Source organism: Geotrypetes seraphini, chromosome 6 (assembly GCF_902459505.1).
Source record: "Geotrypetes seraphini chromosome 6, aGeoSer1.1, whole genome shotgun sequence".
NCBI lineage: Eukaryota > Metazoa > Chordata > Amphibia > Gymnophiona > Dermophiidae > Geotrypetes > Geotrypetes seraphini.
The window spans coordinates 54,261,971-54,279,854 of NC_047089.1; the positions used below are offsets into that span (position 1 = coordinate 54,261,971).

General features: G+C 42.4%; 1 protein-coding gene across 2 annotated transcripts in view; it reads right to left on the reverse strand.

Moving 5' to 3' along the window:
• Nucleotides 1-17,884, reverse strand: part of DCLK1 (doublecortin like kinase 1) — a 533,653-nt gene that overhangs the window by 150,876 nt on the left and 364,893 nt on the right. For both annotated transcript variants that reach the window (XM_033950508.1, XM_033950509.1), the window contains exon 8: nt 6,704-6,812. In XM_033950508.1, the coding sequence (XP_033806399.1) occupies nt 6,704-6,812 (109 nt within the window). The remainder of the gene's footprint in view (nt 1-6,703; nt 6,813-17,884) is intronic.

The window sequence follows — 17,884 nt, forward strand, 5'->3', positions numbered from 1 at the left end:
CAACTTTGGCCGTCTATCTGAACATCCAGGCTATTGTTCATCCAGATCTCCAGGACATCTATCTTCATACCACATTTTTGACCAAAATTTCATCCAAGTCCCAAACACCCAGAATAAGACCATTTGAACATGGGAGGGGTACGCAATGTGATGGACTGGCCACTCATACAGGGCAACAGAGCAGAGAGGCACCTTACAGGGCACTGCTGTGAACTTCACAAAAAGGGTGCCAGATAAACATCTCACCAGAACTCCCTTATAGGTTATGGTGAGCCCCCCAATACCCACCTGTCTACAACCCTAATAGCCCTTATGGCTACAGGTGGCACCTATATGGCAGTATAGTAGGGATTTAGGGGGTTTTGGTGGGTGCACATGTTCCACCATAAATGTAGTAGTTAGAGCAACTTATGGGCTATTTAAGACACCGGTGTGCAGCTCTACTAGGCTTTCCTATACCAAGTGCTGATGTTCTTGAGACAGGCATGTACTTTTTTATTCTGATCTTTATGGGGGCGTGAAGGGGGTAGTGAACACTGGGGGAGAATGTGTGGGCCTTTACTTTGTCTCTGCAGTGGTTGCCTGGCCACTTTGGATACCTTTTTGGCACTTATACCTGTTTTTACATCATCTAACTCACAACGTTTGGCGGGTGCCAAAAAAAGCAAATAGGATGCTAGGAATTATAAAAAAATGGATGGTTAACAAGACTACGAATGTTAAATGCCCCTGTATTGCTCCATCTGGAGTATTGCGTTCAATTCTGGTCTCCTTATCTCTAGAAAGATATAGTGGCACTACAAAAGGTTCAAAGAATAGCAACCAAGATGGTAAAGGGGATGGAACTCCTCTCGTATGAAGAAAGACTAAAACGGTTAGGGCTCCTCAGCTTGGAAAAGAGACAGCTGAGGGGAGATATGATTGAAGTCCTGAGTAGAGCAGAATGGGTATAAGTGGATCGATTTTTCACTCCATCAAAAATTACAAAAACTAGGGGACACTCGATGAAGTTTCAAGGAAATACTTTTAAAACCAATTGGAGGAAATTTTTTTTCACTCAGAGAATAGTTAAGCTAAGTTTGGATAACTTCCTGGAGGAAAAGTCCATAGTCTGTTATTGAGAAAGACATGGGGGAAGCATGGAATAGTGCTATATCTTGGGTTTTGGCCAGGTACTGGTGACCTGGATTGGCCATCGTGGGAACGGGCTATTGGGCTTGATGGATCATTGGTCTGATCCAATGAGGCTATTCTTATGTTCTTATGTCTAATAAAACATTTGATTATCCCTGCAGGACGACTAAGTCTAGGTCGGCCCATATCTCGCCCACATATAACCCTAATCACTCCTCTAGATATGCTCCTTTCAGCTCTGGGCACACAGTGGCATTCAGAGGCATAAAATATCCTGCGACACGTCCAGAAAGTCGGTTTGATTATCGGCACTGTTTTTAGGCCATCCAAGTGCCAACTTGGGCAGGTTAACCCTGCCCCCACTCCTCCTATTCTCTGCCTACATAAAAGTGGATGCTATGTTTGTATGCACTTATTTTTATATAGATACATCCCTAAACAATTACCGTATTTGCCGGCGTATAAGATGACTTTTTAGTACCTTAAAATCCTCCCCAAAGTCGGGGGTCGTCTTATACGCCGGGTACAGTTTACATGCCCTTACTTGCGGGGCTGGATGTACTCAGTCGCGCGGCTCTTCTTCTCCCTACCTTCTCTGCTTGCAGCACAGAGTCGAACGGAAGTCTTCCCGACGTCAGCGCTGACGTCGGAGGGGAGGGAGGGCTTAAACAAAGCTTAAACAAAGCCCTCCCTCCCTCCGACGTCAGCGCTGACGTCGGGAAGACTTCCGTTCGGCTCTGTGCTGCAGGCATAGCAGGTAAGGAGGAGAGTAGCCTCGCGGTACCAAGAGAGAGGGGCGGCCGCCCCGCCCCGGTTGCAGCACAGCCGGCCAGGTCCCCTTACTTTTGTGGCACTTCCCCGACCGACCGATAACAGCCCGGGTCCGACAATCCTCCCTGCCCTGTAGCCGCGAATCTAAATTACCTTCTTACAGCAGCTGTAAGAAGGTAATTTAGATTCGCGGTTAAGGGCAGGGAAGTTTGTCGGACCCGGGCTGTTGTCGGTCGGTCGGGGAAGTGCCACAAAAGTAAGGGGACCTGGCTGGCTGTGCTGCACCCGGGGCGGTAGAGAAGGAGGGGGGGAGAAGGACGCTGAAATACCATGGTGAAGACAGGAGGGGGGGGGGGAAGGACTCTGAAAGCACTTGAAGACAGAGGAGGGAGAAGAACGCTGAAAGCACATGGGGGAATACAAAGGGGTGGAGAAGGAAGAAGGGGTCGTCTTATACGGCGAGTATAACACAAAACTCTATTTTTTAACTAAAAGTTGGGGGGTCGTCTTATACGCCCAGTCGTCCTATACGCCGGCAAATACGGTATGTAAAAGCCAATTTGAGCCTGTAAAACACTTTTCTATATGTTCCAGTCCCTCAACACAAAATTATCTGTAAATGATAGCCCCCTTCTCCTAGGAGCTTACAATTTAATCAAAACAGACAAAGAAGACACGTTACAAGAAACAAGTAAGAGGTTTGGGCTAAGGCAATGAACTGCTTGATCTTAAGAGAAGGGATCACTAATCTCAAGTCTTAGGAACCAAGTTTTCAAAATGATTAGGGCTGCTTAACTCCATGGAAATGACCCCTCCCTGGACACATTCGAGGAGTTTGATCAATATTGGGAGTGCACAAGCACCCAAAGAGCTGGTACCTATGTCTCAAGCTGCAAGAAGTCAGGAATTTACTACAAGAAGGACACTGCTTTAGAACATGACAGCATAAAGGGCAAAGCAAAGAAACAAATAAATATGGTCGTACAAACGGAGTTTTTTTTTCTATAGAAAAGAGCTTTTATAAAATTACTCCAGGGGTTATGGGCATATAGAACAGGCATGGTGAATTTTGTTCCTACTTTTTTACGTGAACCAAAAGTAAGCGTGTTTGGGTGGAGTGCAGAGTCCCAAAGTAAATACACATTTTATCAAATGCATGCATACATGTGTGCATTATAGATGTAACCCTACAACTCCTAAGCAGGTGTATATATATGAGGGACCACTGAAAGATTCTCAGCCCAAGCAAGAAGAGAATGAGGAGGAACCATGAAACTTACAAGTTTTTCCACCCTTTTCTTTATACTTTTCATTTCATATCATTGTAAAGAAAAAGTGTCAAGAAAAGTGTGGAATAATTTATAAGTTTCATGGCTCTACATCATTCTAATCTAATCTAATCTAATCCTTAGGTTTGTATACTGCATCATCTCCACGTTCATAGAGCTCGACGCGGTTTACAGTAGGAGAAATAGGAAGGAACTACAACAGAGGGTTAGAGGTAGAAGTGTGAAGAAAATTTAGAGGACTTGGGATGCCAAGATATAAGAGTTTCCTTGATTCCTAAGTTGGAGGGAGACTTACATTTTTTTGAGGAAAGCCAGGTTTTCAGATGTTTGCGGAAAACTTGGAGAGAGCTCAAGTTCCGAAGAGGGGAGGTAAGGTTGTTCCAGAGCTCAGTGATTTTGAAGTGGAGGGAGGTCCCTAGCTTTCCTCTTCTTGGCTGGGCTGAGAACCTTTCAACAGCCCCTCATATATGGGTACATATACTCATAATTGTTTCTGATCTTGCAAGGCTACTTTATAAAGACACACAAGTGTCTTAATTGATTATCATTATTTGTATATAAATTGTATTGCACTTTTTGTTGGCATTAAAAACTAAATAAAGTTTTTTAAAAAAGACACACAAGTGTTGTCTTCATAAAATAAACACCTACTAGGACTTCCTACTTAGGCGATCTGTTATAAAATTACCCTCTGCCCTGTTCAGCCCTTTACCCGTGCCGCTGACATTAGAAAACTGTTTGCCTCCAGCAAGACAGTCAAATTTTAAAAATATCTGCATGCTAAAAATAATAATATATGAAGACGCAGGATAATTCATTCCATGATCATTCGAAAACTACGAAAAGCAGTTGGCAGCTACAACTACTGTATGTTTAACTTGGCAGGCTGTAATTTAACAAGGAAAATACAGACTATTACCTCCACATCCCGTCTTTTATTCAGCATTCTGCAACGGGGGGGGGGGGGGGGGGGAGCCAGGAATCATCCATTTTTTGTGGTTTTCAGATCCCAGCATGAAAACTGGAAGCATGTTAGCTTTCTAACCAGCCATTAATGAACCACCTTTCGTGGCCAATGAAGCACACAAGGTTACAGAAATGTTATGCCAGCATTCTTGCTTTTTAAAGTTGTGAAAAAATACAGACTTATAAAATCATGAAAGGCATAGAGAAGGTGGAGAGGGGCAGATTCTTTAGACTAGCAGGGGCAACTAAAACGAGAGGTCACTCAGAAAAACTGAGAGGAGACAGATTCAAAACGAATGCAAGAAAGTTCTCCTTCACTCAACGGGTGGTAGACACCTGGAACGCGCTTCCCGGAGAGGTGATAAGCCAGAGTACAATTCTGGAGTTCAAGGACTGGATGACTTCCTGGAAGCGAAGGGAATAACGGGGTACAGATAGAGGTTTACCTCACAGGACACTGAGCAAATAGGGTAGGGACATTTTAGGTTAGGTAGGGAACATTTTCAGGTCATGGACCTGGAGGGCCGCCACGGGAGCGGACTGCCGGGCACGATGGACCCCTGGTCTGACCCGGCAGAGGCAATGCTTATGTTCTTATGTCTTAAAGCAACAGTATACCAACATGGTAGAACAGGGCTTCCTCAAATAACCTCAAATGGGGGGTTGCAAAACGTATATTTTGGGTTGCACCTGGGTAGCCTGTCCATACAAATAGCATCAGCTCCCGCCTCCGGGGGAGGGGAGGGGGGGTCACATGCTTTCCATAGTTGCAATAATGGAAGGCCACAAGCACTACATTAGATTACTGTTGAAAGATCATAGACCCACAAAAGCATTAGATTTCATCTTTCTTGCTCAAGTTTTTAACTTGTTTCTGAAGGGATGCAAGTTTTACAGTTTCCAAATGTTTTTCCAGCATTTCTACAGTGCGTCTGTACTCATCCTTCTCAGAGTCTCATTTCAGACGTGACAGTGATGCTTGCAAAGTATGAGCAATGAATGTAGGGATTGAACTTCAAAAACAAGGAGTAGGTTACTGTACACAGTGCAAGTTTTCATATGTTTTAAAAAGAATCCCAGAATATAGAAAATAAAATATATGAAGAGAAAAAGCAAAGGAGAACTTGGACCATTTAAAAGCAAATGCCAAGGAACCAGGTAAACACATAAGCTGATATTACAATGCCGACGATTACATTAGTACTGAGGCTTTTAATAAAATACTGTTTACTAATGGGTCCTTCTACTAAGCTGCAGTAAAAATAGGCCTTAGCATGCTTTTAAACACTTTCATACATACTAAGGTCATTTTTACCATGGCCACAAAAAAGGATTTTTTCTATTTTTTGAATGAATAGTAATGCATAGCCATTTTTTAAAAAATTACTGCATAAGCACTTAGGCTCAAATTTTATATACGGCGCTGTCATTGGTGGATGGCTTAAAAATGGATGCTGATCACATGTCAATCACGTGACAGTGCCGTTTATAGAATTGCGGGCTTCGGGGAAGATAGGCACTGGAAATGTAGGCCAGGGTTTTCCTTTGACATGAATCGGGCCTATGGAGGCACTTTACAACGCTTAACGCCACTTCTGACATTAGCCACGCCTATAGTGGCGTTAGGCATTGTAAAACACCTCTGTAGACATGATTCCAGTGCCAGTATGTGCCTTCCCTTTTGTTTTAAAAACCACTTTTAATTGGTTTTAAATGGCTTAACTTAAGGCGCCATTTATAGAATCCAGGTCTTATTGCCACCCTTTTTATAGATTCACCAACTAGTTGGTACAGGAATGTCCACTCTCTGCTCTGACTTACCCCTCAAAAAAAATCAGAAAAATTATTTAGTCTGCTTGCAGTGCTCTATTTTTTTTTGCAGTGTTAGGTTCGCATTACTACCTACTGCAACTTAGAAAACGGACCTCTAAACTAAAATCCCACTTGATTTCCTGAAAAGTTAAAATGATTTGTTGACAGATGATTCCCAAACTTTAGCAAATGATTTTATGCACCATTCTCCTTTTCATTAGGCCAGACAGAAAACCGTATCATCTGTGAAAGGGCTCAGTCCTGGAGAAGAATGAGCATAAAGAAAATTTTTAAAAAACATCTTTTACCCCAGCTGAATGGATTGGTTTTCAAGGACAATCCACATTACTCGTCCTTGAAACCAATCCATTCAGCTGGGGTAAAAGATACGAGGGGGCGCTGAAAAGTTCTCAGCCCAACCAAAAAAAAAAAGAACGACGTGGATAAGGTTCAATCAATGATCTGAAACAATGTCAAAGCATGAAATTTCTTTTCTGCAAATTGGCACCTAACAAAATAAAATAACACTCTTTTCAGCTACAGTGGCAGAATTGAGGAAGTTGGTTGGTTGGGCTGAGAATTTTTCAGCACCCCCTCGTACTAGGCTAGGTTTGCCCTCCAGTTGTAACACTGATATATTGTTTTCATCCATATTTTCCATTCTCAGCAAATAAATACTCAAAACACGCACATACAAGATAAGTAAATTGTTTTAGGGTAATTCTTCTCACCTTTCTATACACTCTTTTACAATTGCAAAATTTCCGTCCCCTATAGTTCTTCCAACTTTGTATCTCTCTGCTATCGAGGCTGGAACCTGGAACCCTTCTTCTGAGACTTCTGAAAGAATTATTGACACAGTTTACTGGCATACAAAGAAATCCAGACGTAGCTCAAAGCTTGGTCACTCTGCAGGTGACAACTTTCAGAACATCATCACAGAGCTTATTTCTAACTTACTGATGGAAGCATAAATGAGTTGCTGAGACACTGAGACAACTGAAGATATTTAAAAAGAAAAGGAATTATAATTACTGTAAATTCAGTGCCACTAAAAGTTAGGAAGTCCATAAACTATCCCAAACTTTGAATAAACATGTTTCTGAGGCTGAAGTTTCTGTTAAGCCATGCAATTAAATTTGTCTCTTCTAATAGTCTGTCTGATTCATAGGGGCAATTTTCAAGGCTAGGTAATCATTCCATCTCTGGGGCAGATGGGAAGAATTTGAGCTGATCGCGGTGGGGGGAGCCCCAGTCAGCTGAGCTGGCAGGGAGAGCAGCAGCTGTGGACATGGGTTGTGTTTTTAAAAAATTTTTGACAGGAGGTGTGCCTAGCGATTGCTCTTCTGAGTATGTGCCAGGCACGGTTCCTCCCCCCCCCTTTTACCAGCGATTCTCCTTACAAACAGCATGCATATAATTTGCATGATATTATGCTGAGAATCACCAGTATAACAAAAATCGCTCCCACCTTGATATTTTTTTTTATCATGGTGCCAGAGCTTAGAGAAACTGGCATGAGTGGTGTAGAACGGGTAAAAGTAAATGAATTTTTTGTTCTTTCAAAAATTATCAAGACCAGGGGCACTCAATGAAGTTAAATTGGAATATTTTAAAAACAAATAGGAAGAAATATTTTTTCAATCAATGAATAGTTAAGCTCTGGAACTCGTTGCCAGAGGATATGGTAACAGCAGTTAGAATAGCTGGGTTTAAAAATGGTTTGGACAAGTTCCTAGAGGAAAAAGACATGGGGGACTGGATGTTGGGCAGACTGGATGGACCATTCGGGTCTTTATCTGCCGTCATCTACTATGTTACTATGTTACTATGGGGAAGCCACGGCTTGCCCTGGGATCAGTAGCATGGAATGCTGCTACTATTTGGGTTTCTGCCAAGTACTTGTGACCCGGATTGTTCACTATTAGAAATAGAATACTGGGCTGACCTAATATGACTATTCTTATGTTCTTATGAATATAACTAAAAAAAATGTGTATGTTATAAAACAATCTCTGGACTTTTAACTGTGTTAAAAAGATTTTCACTTCTCAGGGTGGGGGATGCACATAGATAGCTCTTTCAAATCATACCATGTACTTTATCAGCAATAAGCTATCCTTAGAAAAGGTATGTTCTTTGTACCTGTAGCAAGCACCACAGTGAAAGTTGCATGTACTTTCTTACTGCAAGTTGGTGCAATTAAAGACCACAGATAGAAAGAATACAGTCCTTTTTCCGGTGCAGACAATTTGCTCCCATCATATTACAATCAAGGTGTATTTGTAAGGCACATATTTTGGTTTCTATTTGCAGGATCTGTTAAATTAAATTTTACTAATTATGACATCAATACTCAGAAGCCTGGCCTCTGCATATAAAGATAAGTATATAATTCACCTGTTTATTTTTATGCCCTATATTAATGAAGCTATTCATTTAGTAGAACCATTGAATATGCAGTCCTAAATTTAAATGAATAAATTACCTATTTAAGGGGCTCTTTTACTAAAGGGTGTCAAGCCCTTAACATGCAATTAATGCATGCTAACAGGCTACCACAGAAACACATTTTGAGGTATTTTGCCTGTTTGTGCATTAGTATTTTTTTTTTAAGATTTATAGGAGAGAGCATGTCTTGAGTAAAGAGTGGGTGCTCCTGTGTTGTCTAGCTAACATGTTCTGATTAGCATATGCTAATTGAATAATGCAGAGTTAACGTGGATGCATTTAGCACCTCCTACATAGGAGGTAGTATGTGCTCATGTGCTAATAGGAGCATTAGTGCATAGCCTGCAAATAAATAAAAAGGACTAAAAAGTGCCACAATTAATCTGGGCTTAGCACATGGGAAAATCCTGCATTACAACGCATTGAGCAGAATTTTAGATAGGATATCCTACTCTAAATAAACATGTGCAAATCTGAACATCATGCTTTTTTTATTTTTACCTCATTTGAATGCATGCATTTATGTTATGTTTATATATTTTTGGCTATACATGCTTTACTGTTTTTTAATTTCTTTTGAACACATGCATTTTTAATGATTTTAAATACTCCTTTATACGTTACAATTTTTTCATATATTTAAAATACATTTAAAATCATAAAACAATATATTAATCTAAAATATTCACTGATAGTAACTATTCGCGTATCTGTATCTGTATTCACTGTTTGTAACTGTTCGCTGATTGTCCAGCCCTTCTTTATTGTAAACCGCCTTTAACTACTACGGCTTTGGCGGTATATAAGAAATAAAATAATAATAATAATAATATATGTCCCCTGATATTTAAATATAGGGCTCCTTTTACGATTGTGCGCTAAGGTTTTAGCACATGCACAAAATTACCGTGCAAAAAGGAGGCGGTAGTGGCTAGCGCGCTTGGGAATTTAACGCGCGCTATTGTGTGCATTAAGGCCTTAGCGCACCTTTGTAAAAGGAGCCCATAGTGTTTTAAATATGTTGATATTTTTTATTATTGCTTTTTATTATTCATTTGATATATATTTTATTTGAGATTTATTATTACATTGTTATTTTAGATTAATGTATTGTTTTATGATTTTAAATGCTTATATATGTTACAACACTTTTTATAGTGTCCCCTGAAGAAGGCATCTTCTACATTCCAAAACTCGGATCCTTGTTGGGACCTATTGTCTCTAATAAAGACTTATTTTTTTGTTGAATAGACATCCCCTCTTGTCCATTTTTCATGTATTTTAGAACAGGGTCTGCTGACATAAAACAGATGAGCAAAGGAGGTCCAAGTGCTGGCTATATCCAGCATAAACATCCATTTTACAAACTATGAATGAGGCAAAACAAAGGACATGGACAGATGTGTGGTAGCAGAGGAACATCCATATGATAAATTGGCCACAGAGACCCCCTCCCTGTTAAAGAACAGCCTGCTGAGAAACAGGCCTTTTGTCTTTTTTTTTTTTGGAGGGGGGGGGGGTTGTTTCCTTGTTGTGAGCTTTCTAGTGACTTCCCTTATGCCATTCAGTGGAGAACTGTTCAAACAAGGCACCTTTCTGTAACCTGGACACGCCAAGCAGCAGATCGAAATATGTTAGCCCTTCTACAATTGGAGCTGCACATCCATATTTTGGTTCTTCCCACTTAAATCACATCCAGACCATGTTCCTTGCCATATGGACATATTGCAGTTTTAGATGTCTATATCCTGGCTGTATTTCATCTGGATTTGGTCATTCATGAAATACAGACATCTAAATGCCAATTTCCAAACATCTAAAAGATAAATACAGCTTAAAATATCCACCATTAAGCTTTGATTTCTCCACACCTTTGTGAAAGGCCCCATAAGATAGAGCTGCTATTTGTTCAGTTCTCCTTAAAAAAAACAACAACACTGTTTGGATAAGTTCTGGGCTTGTACCTGGGACAACCTGGCTTATCAGCTCTGATAAATTTGGTCAAATATCAAGTTGTCCACTTAGAACTCAGCATCTGATGCACTCGAATACCAGAATAGAATCAGGAATAATAATATACAAACTTTATTGAAAATGTAACAAAAAATACACTGACTTCAGGGAGGGGGGGGGGGGGAGGTCAAGATTCCAGTGTGTGTTTTGTTACATTTTCAATAAAGTTTGTATATTTTTATTTCTTGGCTCCAAGTCCTGGTTCCATTTTTGTGCGCCTCTGGACACTCCTGTTGTGATGGGGAACCTTGGTCTTTTGTCTCTGACTTCGGGCTCACTGCTGTTTGCAATGCGGCCTTTCAGCGATATTTGTGAACTGTGCACTTGAATACCAACCTGCACAATTTGTAGGCTGCACTGTTGCAAGAGCATTAGCACAAATGAGTCTTCACGTATTCTATACAGACTTTGGACAGCTACGCTTTAAAATAACAATGGTTAGTGGCTATAACCTCACTGCAGCTCTCATACTCAGAAATCTAATCAAGTTTCAAGTTTATTAGGATTTTATATACCGCCTATCAAGGTTATCTAAGCGGTTTTTACAATCAGGTACTCAAGCATTTTCCCTCTCTGTCCCGGTGGGCTCACAATCTATCTAACGTACCTGGGGCTATGGAGGATTAAGTGACTTGCCCAGGGTCACAAGGAGCAGCGCGGGGTTTGAACCCACAACCCCAGGGTGCTGAGGCTGTAGATCCAACCACTGCACCACACACTCCTCGTTACTAAGCTAATCTAATCTTTGGTTTATATACTGGGTCATCTCCCAGTGGAGCTCGATTTGGTTCACATATAATTAAGATTAGAGTACTTAGTAGAAAACATAGGAAGAACTAATTAAAAACTAAAGTACATAAGAAAAATAACTTTAATATTATCATTTTGTTGAGGCTGTAGTTAAATCATTTAAAAATTGCAAGAACAACAAAGTTTTCAGGAATTTATGAAATAATTGCACCTGGCCTAAAAACCTAATGGAGTCAGGAAGTTCATTCCAGATCTCTACAAACTTGAAAACAAAAGATCAACTGAGCTTCCCAGCAGATTTAATTCACTTAAAGGAAGGGAAGACTAACATATCTTTGTGTGTTTCTCAAATGGCAAAGTCTAAGGGTATTCCAACATAAGGGGACAAAAGGATAAAATATTCCATAGAGAAGCTTGAAGATTATGCATCCTAAAGCGATTATGGATTATGGATCCTAAAGCAAACTGGGAGCCAGTGAAGCTTTATCAACAAAGGGGAAACATGATCATACTTTCGTTTCCCAAAAATGAGCTTAGCTGCAGTATTCTGTATTAGCTGAAGTCGTTTTAGACTGCTCTGCTTAATGCCCAGATAAACTGAGTTACAATAATCTAGCTGAGGAAGCATAGTGGATTGTACCAATACTGAGAAATGTTCTTGATGGAATAGTGATCTGACCTTCCTCAACATGCGCAGACTAAAAAAACACTTTTTTTTTGTCATGGAATTTATCTGTTCATGAAATGTAAGTGATGAGTCCAAGATGACACCCAGAAATCAAATCTTATTCATATATTTTGCTTGAAGCTGCCTGCTTCACCCATTTTATTATTATCATTATAAGGGTTCATAAAGCCTTGATACACTTCTGGTTAGTCAAGAGTTAAAGAACTGATAGAAACCATACACGTGTATAGAAATAAAAGTCAACAATCACAATTTAGTTGATACCCTTTTATTAATCTTATTACAGCTATATTTATTTGGTTTTATATCCGGTCCTCCCAGGGGAGCTCAGATTGGGTTACAAGTTTACATACATATATGTTTTTATACAGAGTGTTGGCAAACATGGTATGGCAGGACATTGTCTGACAGAGATGGCACAACAGTTAACACAGTATGGTAAAACATTTCATAACATAGCATTTAGTCTTTGCAATGAAAAGATATCTATATTTCATCTGTTTAATTTTATTTCTGTATAAAGAGAACCTGGAAATGTAAACGCAGTTCAAACAGAGGCACAAAAGAGAGCTGACATTCTGGTATTGCTTCCTGAAACAGACACTCATAAAATTCCTGAAGTGCTATGTACCACTTTTAATATTAAATATGTAATTCTTAACAAATGTTCTCAGGAATATCACCTCCCCTGAGATCTAGATGCCAGATATTCAGGTATTACTGCATTATATAGGGTTGGGTAAGCACAGCCAAAGTTTGCATTTTCAGTTAGGTTAGTGCTCATTAAGGAACCAGGTTCTAAAAATGAATTCCAAATAACAGCTCATTTTCTACAGCAAACATAAGAACATAAGAATTGCCGCTGCTGGGTCAGACCAGTGGTCCATCATGCCCAGCAGTCCGCTCATGCGGCGGTCCTCTGGTCAAAGACCAGCACCCTAACCAAGACTAGCCCTACCAGCGCACGTTCTGGTTCAGCAGGAACTTGTCTAACTTTGTCTTGAGTCCCTGGAGGGTGTTTTCCCCTTTGACAGACTCTGGGAGAGTGTTCCAATTTTCCACCACTCTCTGGGTGAAGAAGAACTTCCTTACATTCGTACAGGATCTATCCCCTTTCAATTTTAGAGAGTGCCCTCTCATTCTCCCTACCTTGGAGAGGGTGAACAACCTCTCTTTATCTACTAAGTCTATTCCCTTCAGTACCTTGAATGTTTTGATCATGTCCCCTCTCAATCTCCTCTGTTGGAGGGAGAAGAGGCCCAGTTTCTCTAATCTTTCGCTGTACAGCAGCTCCTCCAACCCCTTAACCCCAACCCTTTAACATGTACAGCTATATGTATACAAATGTTGTCCGGCCCAGGCAGTTATCTGAATAAACTTTCATATGCCAATATCCCAAGTCATTTTTAAAGCTACCTATTTTAAATTTACACTTTGGGGCCCTTTTACTAAGGCGCTACATATTAGCGTGTGCTAAATGCTAACACGACCATAGACTATAATGGATGCATTAGCATTTAGCGCCCTAAAACAGCTAGCGCACCTCAATATAAGGACCCCTAGGTGAAATACAACACATGGTGGAATACGCTATGCCTTACCATAAAATATGAAAGTGTTATAGCCGAAAAACATAAGGCCATGAGTTACTATACTAAAATATGGAGTCCGGTTAACTCCTATTGCAACACAAGCTGACGACATTCAGTTCATGTGCTGAAACATGGATATCATCATCTAAACCTGGCTCTTACTTTATGGCTCACTCCCAGTGTTCCTATAGGTGTATGGCTCTGGTGTAGAGGTTTGCTCGGGAGCGGGGATCTCAGGAATCCCGCGGGTCCCGCGGGAATCCCCCCTAACCCATGGGACTCCCACGGGGGACCCCCCTCTGGCCCACGGGACTCCCACGGGGTCTCCCCTCTAGCCAACGGGACTCCCACAGGGATGGAAGGCTTTGGAAGCAGGGTTCATCCATATAATATAATGGACATGTCAGACTTAGTAAAAGAGGGGGTTTATAAGTTAATTACCTGAACAGAAAACAAAAAAAGGGTTCCACCAAAGAGATTCCACAAGGAAGCCAGCAGTGCAAACAGAAAAGAAACTGGAATTGATGATCCTGTCAGAAGTAATTGCTGCTTTTTATGGGACGGGCGGAGATGGAGGTAATTCCTTGCGGGGATGGGTGGGGACGGAGAGGATCCTGATGGGGACGGTTGGGGACAGAGAGGATCCTGGTGGGGACGGGCGGGGATGGGTAGGATTTCTGTCGCCGTGCAACTCTCTACTCCGGTGTCTCTCTGTGCTCTGTGTTTTTGGATTTTACATGTACTTTGGGCTGTATGTCATGCTGCTACTTTCCTCCTTATAGGTAGGCATAGGTCTGCCTGCTATATTACATTATGTAGATAATATTTTGTGAATCTTTGCATTGGTACGGCATGCATGTTTCTTGCCTTGTTAACATTTATTGTACTTCATCTACTAAACTCAATAAAAATTTTTGAACTGAAAAAAAAAAAGGAGCCCTAAATCAATAAGCCCTTATGTAGTACAGTGTGCTTAGATTTTGCATCTAACATGTATTAACAGCCAAAATTAATATGTCCTAGGTGCAAAACCCCCTGCTTTAATGCTTGCTGGGGCATTTCATCCACTTTTGGGAGGCTTGCCATGCAGTTACCGCAAAGTTTGTTATCATGCATGAACTGTACAGCAGATAATTTAGAATGCAGTTAGCAATACCTCTGAAGATGTAGTTACCACCTCCAGGGGGGAAGACCTGGATATAATTGGAATTACAGAAACATGGTGGACAGAGGAGAATCAATGGGATGTGGCACTGCCGGGGTACAAGCTCTACAGGAGGGACAGGACACACAAGAAGGGGGGAGGCATAGCAATATATATAAAGGACTCTATCTACTCGGTCGGGATGGATATGGCAAAGAAGGCAGAGGGGCTGGAATCGCTATGGGTCAAATTGCCGGGAAACAAGGGTGCAGTCATAAAACTGGGGCTATACTATCGCCCACCTGGTACACCGGAAGGAGTCGGACACGACTTGGAAGCTGAACTGAGACAAGAATGCAGGACTGGAAGTGTAACAGTGATGGGAGACTTCAACTACCCAGGGATTGACTGGAGTATGGGTCACTCCAACTGCACTAGGGAAACAGGATTTGTAGAAGCTGTGAGGGACTGCTTCATGGAGCAACTAGTCAGGGAACCGACGCGAGGGAGTGCTACTCTTGACCTCATCCTAAACGGATTAGGGGGGCCTGCAAGAGGGGTAGAAGTGGGAGGACCACTAGGCAACAGTGACCACAACGCGATCAGATTCACATTAGAAAGGGGGACACCCACAGGAAGGAGGACCGCAACGACTGCGCTCAATTTCAGGAAAGGGAACTATGTTGCTATGAGGGAAATGGTGGGGAGGAAGCTCAGAAACATCCTTAGGATGGAGACTGTAGGAAGCGCCTGGACCCTATTCAGGGACACCCTGCAGGAAGCACAAAGAAAGTACGTCCCCAGTTTCAGAAAAGGCGGCAAGAACAAGCGGTCAAAGGACCCGGTTTGGATCTCAACAGAAGTAAAGAGGGCAATAAATGACAAAAAAGTATCCTTCCGGCGATGGAAAAAGGACCCAACGGAGGAAAATCACCAGGCGCACAGGAAATGCCAAAAGGAATGCCACCGAGAGGTTAGAAAAGCAAAAGGGAAATACGAAGAGGGGCTGGCCAGGGAGGCGAAAAACTTCAAGGCATTCTTCAGTTACGTAAAGGGGAAGCGACCAGCGAGAGAGGAGGTGGGGCCGTTGGACGATGGGGATAGGAAGGGAGTGATTAAGGAGGATAAACAGGTAGCTGAGAGGTTGAACACGTTCTTCTCGTCGGTTTTCACGAGAGAAGACACATCTAATATACCGGACTCAGAGGAACTCATGAGCGTGGAACAGGCTGAAAAATTGGAACACATAGAGGTAAGTAAGGAGGATGTCCTCAAACAGATAGACAGGTTAAAATGCGGCAAATCGCCGGGCCCGGACGGGATCCACCCAAGGGTTCTGAAGGAACTAAGACAAGAAATAGCGGGCACAATCCAGCATGTTTGCAACCTATCCTTGAAAACTGGAGAGGTACCAGAGGACTGGAAATTGGCGAATGTCACACCTATCTTCAAGAAGGGATCGAGGGGTGACCCCGGGAACTACAGGCCGGTGAGCCTGACTTCAATTACAGGGAAGATGGTGGAAGCTATGATCAAGGACAGTATTTGCGAGCACATCGAGAGGAATGGCCACTGAGAACAAGCCAGCACGGATTCTGTAAGGGAAGGTCATGCTTAACGAACCTTCTGTACTTCTTCGAGGGAATAAGCAGTCGGGTGGACAATGGGGAACCTATAGACATCATTTACCTCGATTTTCAAAAGGCTTTCGACAAGGTGCCACACGAAAGGCTGCTTAGGAAGCTGTGGAACCACGGGGTGGGAGGGGATGTGCACAGATGGATCAAGCACTGGTTGTCGGGTAGACTGCAAAGGGTCGGAGTGAAGGGCCAATATTCTGACTGGCAGGGAGTCACGAGCGGTGTGCCACAGGGATCGGTGCTGGGGCCGTTACTCTTCAACATATTTATCAATGACCTGGAAAAGGAGGCAAAGTGCAAGGTTATAAAATTTGCAGACGATACCAAACTGTGCGGTAGAGTTAGGTCCAGGGAGGAGTGTGAGGACCTGCAAAGGGACCTGGACAAGCTGGAAGACTGGGCAAACAAATGGCAAATGCGCTTTAACGTGGAAAAATGCAAGGTCATGCATATAGGGAAAAAGAACCCGTTGTTCAACTACAAATTGGGGGGGGCATTGTTGGGAGACAGCAGACTTGAGAGAGACTTGGGTGTGCTGGTGGATGCATCACTGAAGCCATCTGCACAGTGCGCAGCAGCCTCGAAAAAAGCCAACAGGATGCTGGGCATCATAAAGAGGGGCATAACAACCAGGACGCGGGAAGTCATCATGCCATTGTATCGAGCGATGGTGCGTCCACATCTGGAATACTGCGTTCAGTATTGGTCGCCGCACCTCAAGAAGGACATGGCGGTACTTGAGAGAGTCCAAAGGAGAGCAACGAAACTGGTAAAGGGGCTGGAACACTGCCCATATGCCGAGAGATTGGATAGGCTGGGGCTCTTCTCTCTGGAAAAAAGGAGGCTCAGGGGAGATATGATAGAGACCTTCAAGATCATGAGGGGCATAGAGAGGGTGGATAGGGACAGATTCTTCAGACTGAAGGGGACAACAAGTACGAGGGGGCATTCGGAGAAACTGAAGGGAGATAGGTTCAAAACAAATGCAAGAAAGTTTTTTTTCACCCAAAGGGTCGTGGACACTTGGAATGCGCTACTGGAGGAAGTGATCAGGAAGAGTACGGTACAGGGATTCAAACAGGGATTGGACGGATTCCTGAGGGATAAAGGGATCGTGGGATACTGAGAGAGGTGCTGGGATGTAACACAGGTATAGAAAGCCAACAGGTCGTGCATGTGCAAGACCGGAGGGTTAGGACTACGATGGGAAGATAGGACTTAAATGAGAAACCAAGGTGGCAAGGGAGCCCCTTCTGGTGATGCAGACAGGTCGTGACCTGTTTGGGCCGCCGCGGGAGCGGACTGCCGGGCAGGATGGACCTATGGTCTGACCCGGCGGAGGCACTGCTTATGTTCTTATGTTCTTATCTGCCACGTTAACAGCTAACAAAAAGTAATGGCCAATGCATTAACTACAAGGCCCAATCCATATCCATGCCACATCCCTAAAAGGTGATTTTCATATTAACCCCCTATTTTAAAAAGGTCACTTAATGTGAGGCGCAATTACATGCATGATTGATACAGTTATACACATACCGGTTAAAGCTAATAGCAAACTCACTGGTATTCTATAACATAGATGTAAAACTTGCATAGCAGGTAATTGTAAGAAAACATACAGCTAGGGAAAT